The sequence below is a fragment of the Meleagris gallopavo genome, chromosome 2, assembly GCF_000146605.3.
Source record: "Meleagris gallopavo isolate NT-WF06-2002-E0010 breed Aviagen turkey brand Nicholas breeding stock chromosome 2, Turkey_5.1, whole genome shotgun sequence".
Lineage (NCBI taxonomy): Eukaryota > Metazoa > Chordata > Aves > Galliformes > Phasianidae > Meleagris > Meleagris gallopavo.
Genome location: NC_015012.2, coordinates 43,631,306 through 43,640,584, shown reverse-complemented (window position 1 = coordinate 43,640,584; position 9,279 = coordinate 43,631,306). Strand labels below are relative to the sequence as shown.

The window sequence follows — 9,279 nt, the reverse complement described above, 5'->3', positions numbered from 1 at the left end:
AAGGAATGATATAACAAATAATATAATTATTGCACTTCATTTTTCTCCCACCACTTAACTGCCTGTGCACTATCTTTCTACTGCTGATAAGCTGTTAATGAACTATGCAGAAGAAATCCAAATGAAATAATGTGCACCAGGATTAAATGCTCTGATGAACTAATTCTGGTCTTTTGCTTTACCTGTGTGCTTGGTTCTTAAGATTTAATGCTCCTGCCTGATGCAGTTCTTCAAGCTGTTTTCTATTTCCAAAATACAGGGCCAGGTCTGTGGCAATGATGGCTTTCCGGATGATCTCAAGTACTTGCTCATATTCACTGGAGCTCAGATTGGAAAAGACATTGTGCCCTTCCAGCTATGAAAAAGTAAAAAAACAATAAAAAGCACAAGCTCTAATTCTGAGAAGATTTCAGTCTTTACTTCACCAGACAGGTTACAACAGTTTTACAAAAAATAACAATTTTTGTTGCAAATTCCCATTTTTAGCTTTGCTTTTTAAATGGTCTCATGAAACTATGACTAAACCACTGATCTGATTTTGGGACTGCTCCTTCTGAAGCTTGAAGATATTAATAGAGAAAAATGCTAGTTTTTTCTGCTATAATTTATAAGCACTGTATGTACAGTATTTCCTAATAGCATAAGCCTGGGAACCTGTGACTTAATCCCGATCCAGAGTACTTCATTGCCAAGCTGGTAAACTCAATGCCTGATTCACTTTGAAGAACCATTTTTGATATTGCATAACAAGTAATACAGACAACGAAATAGCCAAGTTAATGCTCTAAGATAATCTTGGTTTCAGAATGTTGCAAATGAAACGTGCCCGCAATTGTTGCATTTACTGATAAAACGTTCTCTTTAGAAGCAAGCTTAATTACACTACACTAATGTACATGAACATTCAGTGGAAAAAAACTGCTTTATTCAACCTTAAGTTGACTGACTTATAAACTAAAGAAAACATTTTCCACTATGGAGGTTCTGGCGACATACCGCTTTTCAGTTTCCACCATATATTATTTCACTTTTAACTGACAATATCCATGTACTGTGACTGTTCACAGCTTCACATCACATTTTAAGTCAAGTCAACACCGTTCACTTTTTTTAAGCTTTTGAAAGCAATTTGTCACAAGTCTTCCCTACTGTTGAGAGGAAACATAGAAATACAAAAGAATGAGCCAGTCGTGTCAAGGTGTGGACATTCATAAATAGAAAATATGATTAAAATATATCAAATGCAGATGTGTTTTGACATTTAATTGGCATTTGAGTTGAAGCTCATCAAAAGTTTCCCCGACTTGTCAAGCATTTACATAATTTGTTCAAAATAATTCCTCTGTGGTACAAATAGACTTGGTTTCTTTCACCATTCAGAACATAAATGTCATTTTCCAACACTTTTTACTTGGACAAGAAGATTTGTTCTGAATAACAAATAGAAAATGCAATCTATCTGTCTTTCTTAATGCACCTTTGACAGCTGCCTGAGCCACAGTACACAATGTTAAAAAAAATTCAGAACATGTTTAACCCATCATCAACAGTTTGCAACAAGGAAATGACTACTATTTATTTTCATGATTTGGGGTTTTAGAGTTTTCCTCTCCAGATGTGCTACCTAATCCATGAGAACACAGTATGTGCCCTGAAACTTAAATTATGCTAGATTTGGATCTATGACTTCTATCCAGGCTTTAGAAACTGCAACTCGAGGAAGACCACTGTGACAGCTCCTGTTCATTGTACTAAAAAAAACTGATGTCATTAATTACAAATGAAAGCTGCTGGTTCTGACTATACATCTGTTATACAGGCTTTTGCATAGTACATATAAGGTATAGCTCCTAAGATTTTATTTCTTCCCCATTGAGCAAGAGCTAGTGAATAAAATCTTCCATATTTGTAACTTATGGCATAAACCAGAATTACAAGTGAATGAACAAAGTGGCTATAAAGGCTCAAGTGAAAACTAGTCCGGGTTATTAGCATAAAATTAAAACTCATTGAGATAAATCCTGAAAGACTACTTGGTTTTCTTTCTTTCTTTCTTTTTTTTTTTGATGTTGTTTTAGTTTTTTTTCCTTTCTTTCTTTCTTCTGTAAAAGTTTTGTAAGTAAACAGAAAGGCTATTTGATTCAATATCAAAACAAGTTCAAAAGGCTGATCTACTATGTCTATATTTCTAAACATCACCTATGATCACTTGGGCAGTCAGTATCTGAGTTACTCTAGAGACCTGAATACTTATCTGCCTTTCCTCGCACTCAACTGGCTGTGACAGACAAGGATAAAAGGCAGCACAGAGGCAAAAGATTCCCCACCTTTTTGGTAAATGCAACTTTCACTGCATTTCTGTAGAATAAATGCAAAATGTTCATTAAAGAATGACTGAATTCTGCTTCATATAGCCACAGTGTGACAGAGAAATGTTACTGGACTGAGGACTACTGCGCCCAAACACATGAAGAATGAATACTAAAAAACTAATGCCATACCACCACTGAAGGATTCAATTACACCCTCCCACATGGAGGAATATTCAGAGATAAAGCTTCCATTCCCTGATGAAACGTATATGATACCTAAAACCATAATCACAAGATGTGCTTCTGAATATAATACAGAATACATATAATCCTAAAAGGTGATTAGGTATTTAAGAAAATAAATATCTTCCCCCTGAAAGATCAGAAAGAAAGAGAAGTTAACAATGAATTAGTGGTACAGTAGCATGGCTAGGCTATGCATTGGGCATGTGCACAGTAAAGGAAAAACAGCAGCACAAGTACATTATGGACTGGCAGCTGTTTCATAGGTGAGAGTTTTGTCCTCAAATTGAACGTGAACAGTTTTTTCACCAAGGAGAAAAGATCTGTGTGTCAGCAACACACTTTGATTTCCCAAAATGTATCTGCATGCTTTCTTCTAGCTTTCTGTTAATTAAACATGCAGATACTTTACCTTATAGTTGAACTATCAGAGAATATTACCTTATTGGTCTTTTTTCCCAATTGCTGAAGAACAAAAGAGTATATCATAACATAATAAAATAGGCTTAAACTTTTCATGCGTGCAAAATTACCATTTGCTTCTAGGTAAAGATACACTTCATGCCACACATTTAACATTCATGGAATTTATTACAGCAGGTTTTCAAGCTTCTCATACAAACGTTTGTCAGGTCTTTAATTTTTATTCAGAATTTCAGGACAGTTGAAGACATTGTTGAAACACATTCTACTGAAAATACGTAACTAAGCGAGAAACTTATTTTCATTTTTGAAGTTCCCATTACGTACAGTCTTAAGGGAAATTCTCCCTGACTCAGAAGCTATCATATCCAGAGGAAGATCATTAATAAAGACCTTAAAATGCACAGTATTTTTGTAACATCAGGATTTCAGAAAAGCTATATTTTGCACTATTACTGAATGCTTGGCTTACTAATATTAAATGCTTGGGATCTTAGATTGCTGTAATAAATCAAGGCAAATCTTGTCCGTACTTCCAGATGAGCACTACAATCCAGAAAGTAAATTAAGCATGCTTTATAAAATCTACTTGGTAATGATGTGACTCGTATATTCACCACTGGACACTACTGCACAGAAGATACAATAACCCTACCTGCAGGATGGACACAGTTTGTGAGAAGTGGTGCTGTTCCATCGTTGACGTGGAATAGAGAGCAGCTAGAGGGTGATCAAACTTCTGAAGGTAGCTGTTGCTGTAACCTCTGTGGTCCAGGTCATGACACAGGCATGCAACTAAAAGACCTTTCCGCTACAAAAAAAAAAGAGATGAAGAAGAAAACTAAGATGTATTTTCTGCCCCTAGATGTCACTGTCTTCCCAAAATGCTTGTAAACGTTGGACTAGGATTGCACTGCCTTTAAATAGTGCACAGTAATGTTCATCAAATTTCAAGAAACAAAGAAGTGAGGAAATGCAGAATTAAAATCTTCTGTCTGAAATTCAGATCTTTTTATACCTTATAAGTTAGAAAACATTATTTCACAATCACATGTTATTGCAGGGGTTCTGCTTCAGGAAGGAACTTGAGCAGTTTCTGGTATACTTCTCCGGCTTTAAGCACTACTACACAACTACTTGGTTAGCACTGGAAGTTAAGAGATCTTGAAATATTCCCCAGTTGTGCAAATATACAGATTCTTGTTTTTAAAGGAACATTATTTTTTCAAACTTGGATAATTTTGCTGATTTACAGTACGAGCCCAGCAAATGCTCTGCTTATTGCAGAACCACTTTTCAAGACCCTTTTTTAAAGCAGAATTCGCTAAAACATTTTCAACTAGACTTTATATTATATTTATATGCTGAACAAGAACATGGTTTTTCCAAACATACTTCTAGTAAGCAATTTTAACTGAAATTTCCCCAAATGAATCTATTAGCCAGATGAAGCCTGAAATCTTGGAAATCATAACTCAAGTGGTCAGTATTTGGCAAAATTATACACAACCTATAACAGGTTCTTCCAGCCTGGAAGTTTCAGGCAGCATTTATAATAAACATCACTCTCAGCTGCACCTACAGCAATATAGGCAAAAAACAACCAGCAGTTCTTTATAGTGAGTATTAACATCTAATCATATAAGCCTTCTGTTTTATTACCAGAACTTTCACAGCGATCTAATTAAGGTATATATATTTTTATTTTTCTGAACTCCTTGCAACTATCTTAAAAAAGATGCACACACACACTAAGGAAAACTTTTATATAATAAAAGTTAATCAGTGATTTTTTTTTTTAAACATAGACAACAATTTTCCTTCCACCCTTTCTACTCCTTTACTCATATATGCCAACTATCTCTGTGACACCAAGCCCTTCTCCACTGTTCTCATAGACAGAATCTTACAGATCTCCCAGAGTCTAAGATTCGAGGTGTTTCCTTCCCCTCAGTACAGATCTGACAGTAACTGAATGATTAAAATAAAGATTATGGTTATAGGTGAACAGGGAGAACATTAAAATATAAACAGAGACAGCAAATCTGCTACTGATGTGAAGGAAACAGAGTTTGAAGAATTCTCCTTCCTTAAGCTCCCTGCTCACATCAACTCCACTGCAGAAATCATGAGATCCTTTGTATCCTGTCTAAGCTGACAGGAAAACTCAAGCACAGAAGATCATCTAAGATAGTCAATTCTTCTTAATGAGGTCTAGTAACTGATACAGTCATCACACCTACCTCCAGATCAGTGAAGAGCCCCTGGTTGTTCTGAAGTATGGCATACATGCAATGTGCAACTGTAACTGCATGCTTCCAGTTGTGATAGGGCACACGACGATAGTTCTTCTTTACAGACATAGTAAATCGGCATAGCTTTTCAAGTTCAAAGCTAGAAAGAAATCAGTTTGGTGAGAGATGAGAAATAAGAGAAAAAATAAGGAACAGAGGAAAAGATGTTCTTGGATTTACTCCTTGCTGGGAATAAATGATTATGAGAGCGTTCAAGTTTTGGTAAGGACAAAAACATGCACATGCTTGACAAAACCCACAGTTCAAGATATCTAGCTCAGGCAAAACAATTACATAAACTTAGAAAACCTTCAAGTTATTTTTCTTTATCTTTTTTTCAGTCTATAAAATATCAAAACTGTCTAATTCACAATTTGAAAGTAAAATATTTTCAAAACATAAAACTAGAAGATTTTATGCAAAAAAACATTAAAGAAATAATCTTGTTTAAAACAACATTTCAGTTAAATGCCAATACAAAAATTGTTTTGAATAAAAGATATAAAGATTCTCCATAATGACAATGGAAAAAAATAAGGGAAAAAAAAAAAAACAAAAGTATTTCAGTGTTTCTCCATTTTCATCAAATGATATCATTTTAAATGATTTTTTTTGTCTTCTTGCTATATTAACATATGTAAGCAAAATCAAAAATATTTTCATTAAAGTAATATTACAAAGTTGTTAAATAATTGTTATGCTTGGCTTATGTGGCTTAAGAATGCTTCCAAGAGTTATATCCCGCCGTATCAGAGCTCTACACTGCATTTGAAAGGAAAGAATTCTTTTTGTTTACAGATTTATATTTTTATTATTTCTTGTATATCTCATGGATGCAGTATTAATGTAATATATGTGAGCTGAGAAAGTAAAGCTAGATATCTCTAATTTATCAGGTAAAACTGTGAACACAAATTTACTATACAGACCTATTTAGAGAAAATATATTTCTGTGGTTACACACTGAGAAAGGTAATTATTCTTCTGCTTTAGCCTTAACGTGATATTAGTAAAAATAGAGGGATAGTGTTTCAAAAATAGCTTTAGAGTTAACTTTTAATTCTAGAAAGTTAAGTCAGACACCTCTGATGTAATTGTTAAAACTACTGTTTAAAATACTGCATCATAACTCAGAAAATCACACTAGTTGCTTTCAACTGCACACAATATCCATCCAATATCTATTCAATAGAACAACTGAAGCTAAAGAGAAAATCATTACCAATGTTACCTCAGTGTAGAATACTACTGCTTTCTCCAAAAAACTGCATTTTGTATGGATGATTAAAGCAGTAAAAGATTATTGTTTCATGAGAGAACAGAAATTGTAATGAGTATCAACAATTTTTCTTAAAAAACCCTCCCTGTGCAAGACAGTCACAGATTACACAGGTGTATACTTAAAGGCACAATCTCCTCAATATAATTAAAATCATGTTTTAGTCTTAAGACAGCTGCAAAGTTCTTGAAGTCCTTTTTGGAGAGCTGAGATTATTTGTCCCTTCAGAAATTAAACACTAGTCTGTCAGTCCCAACAGTCTCATCTTCAAATGTTTTTCTCACTTTTGTTCCTTTAATTTTGTATGTGAGAGTTGAGACTCATTTGAAAAAATATCATGTAGATACCAATTCTTTCTCATCAAAGTTACACCTTAAAAAAGTAATGATAGTGGCAAAAAGTAGAAAGAAAACATGAACCCAAATCTCGAATCCCAGTCACTCTTTCAGGAATGGAAATAACCTAATTGTATTGAGCAGTACAGAACTATACTTAGACCAATCATCCACTTTGCAGTATTGAAGAGAAGAAGAGAAAGACCCCCAGGTTTGACTATATTTATGTTTTGAGGGCATGGAAATTCATCTAGTTATTAAGATGAAACAGCCACCAATAAATGCTTCCCAAATGTTCCTCAGCTTTGCAGGAACATACTTCCCTTCTCAATTGTCCATTTATAAATGTTTCCACAATGTGATAAAGTTCCTTTCTCTAAGCAATGGGAGTATACTTGGTCAAGAGACTGCTGATGTTGGCACTGGTAACAGATGCCGAGAGAAAGGACCGTAAATGAAATGACTTTGAATTTTGAAATTGCTCACTTCCATAATTAATGCACAATTATGCTGATAATTGATTTTAACAAGAGTGCCTTTAATATCTTCACAATCCTCAGACTGAAAAGCAAAATAACCAATTTCACCTCAGAACCAAACAATACTTCTACGTATAGGAAGCACAACTGTTCAGACAATATCATGAGTTCTTTCGTATTGCTGTTCACAAATAATAAGAATTAAAGACCAAGAAGCTAGGGCAAGAAGTTTAGCCTGCTTTTCACAGGCCTGTACAGAGCAGGCAAAGCAAATAAACTCCAAAGGAGTTTAAGACGCTGCATTAGAAAATAATGAACTTAACATTTCAAAATAAATAAAACCATAATTAATGGAGTTAAAGCAATAAATTGTATAGTTCATACCAGGCTGTCCCACAGGACTGGTGAACCATGTAGACAAAAATGGCAGGCCAGACATCCTCATACGGACTGATGTCAAAGTGGTATCTAAGAAGAAAGTTTCACCTTAGTGAGAACAAATGCTCTTTCATTCTTCCTAAAAGCAAGTGAAAATGACTAGATAATGTGAATTTGACAGCATTTACTTGTTTCTGAATATACATAGAAAACTGACTTTACAGGCTATGTCTTCCAGCAATGTAGATAAATATATTTCTAGTAAGTTCAAGGAAATTATGTTGGTTAGCCTTTGGCTTTGTCTAATTCATAGAAACATAAATATTTATTTAAGAATCTGTCATTTAAGTAATGTACAAAAATCTGTGTTGACTCCTAAAATCACTTTCCTCCCATGAACTGTATAAATGATGTATCTAAGTCATATTAACTGGCTTTTTTCACATAATTTCTGCCAAAAATTTGGTGAGACTTGGTCTAATTTTGCTGAAGTCACCTTTTACAGGCTAATAGAAACTAAGCACAAGCTTAAAAAATGCAGCATTGAATACTGCATTTTTTATGTTTCATGAGCTAAGGATTTATTTCCTCTCAGTATCAACATTTAGGCATAACATTAGGGACATGACCAGCAGAACTGTTTGTCCTTCTATTATTAATTAACCCCTTTCCCTGCACCTGCTGTGCCACAAGTTTTCTATTTACTTTCCATTGAACCTAGCTAAACATTTGTGCATGTAGGTGGCATATCAAACAGCACAGCAGGTGTGAGAGAGCTAAAGGCAGCTGAACTGCATGGAAAATGGTTAAATGCATTCAGAGTCCTCAAACGAAAGGATGCGAATATAATTTAGAATGAAACCTGCCATCTTTAGAAGTAAAAATCATTTTGGTAAGGAGGTGGGTTATATAATGTCATCTAACAAAGCACAAGAAACTGTATTGCAAAGAGTAAGATTATATTAGGGCGTAATCCTGCAAGCTGCTAATACACTCGCTTTCAAGTAAATCACTTCAGCATGTAATGAACTTTAACCATAAGCAGTCTCTGTTAAGCGGATGCTTGCATGATTTGCTTGATCATGGCTACAGTCTCAGCACTTGACAGGAGTGAGCTCTAGAGATTAAGTTAAGAAAAACAGTTTAGACTTTCTGACTCAGAACTGTAAAGTTTTGATTTGAGGCACCCGGTCACTACAGCAGAATTTACTGTCCTGCCAGAAACAGTGACTTAAGACCTCAGATGAGTCGCAGTGTTAGCACCACCAATCTAACACAGATAAAAGCACATTGTACTTTTAGTACTTGGCAGACCCTTGAGAACTAACAGCAACTGAATTATTTCAGAGAAAGCCTAAGACTATTCAGATATTGTAGACTAAAGGATGGGAAGTCCTTCTCTGAAGTTAGACCCCAACTTTAAAGCCTAGCACCAAGGATTCACAGCCCTGAATCATCTTCAGGAGTTTAGAGATCTGCATTCATTTTCCCCTCCTTCAAGAAATACAGGCAGAGGCATGAAACACATACACAGAA

The 9,279-nt window shown here is 34.8% G+C and overlaps 1 protein-coding gene across 2 annotated transcripts; it reads right to left on the bottom strand.

Annotated features, from left to right (window-relative positions):
• Window positions 1-163: 163 nt before the first annotated feature.
• Window positions 164-7,845, bottom strand: LOC109366365 (cAMP and cAMP-inhibited cGMP 3',5'-cyclic phosphodiesterase 10A-like). 2 transcript variants are annotated; one of them, XM_019613520.2, is made up of 4 exons: window positions 7,750-7,845; window positions 5,222-5,372; window positions 3,634-3,789; window positions 164-355 (listed from the first exon to the last, which is right to left on the bottom strand). In XM_019613520.2, exons 1-4 carry the CDS (start codon window positions 7,776-7,778, stop codon window positions 179-181), a joined length of 513 nt encoding a protein of 170 aa, XP_019469065.1. In that variant the 5' UTR covers window positions 7,779-7,845; the 3' UTR covers window positions 164-178. The 2 variants fall into 2 exon arrangements, with proteins under 2 accessions (XP_019469065.1, XP_031408302.1); XM_031552442.1 differs by having other exon boundaries at window positions 164-352.
• Between the last annotated feature and the right edge of the window lie 1,434 nt (window positions 7,846-9,279).

What these genes read in the sequence shown, in the direction of transcription:
- LOC109366365 (XM_019613520.2), bottom strand. Translation starts at nt 7,778, where the DNA reads ATGGTTCACCAGTCCTGTGGGACAGCCTG. An exon ending in GGCTCTTCACTGATCTGGAG is followed by an intron (nt 3,790 to 5,221) that starts GTAGGTGTGATG and finishes TTTTTTTTGTAG; the next exon opens with CGGAAAGGTCTTTTAGTTGC. An exon ending in AAACTGTGTCCATCCTGCAG is followed by an intron (nt 356 to 3,633) that starts GTAGGGTTATTG and finishes ACTTTTTCATAG; the next exon opens with CTGGAAGGGCACAATGTCTT.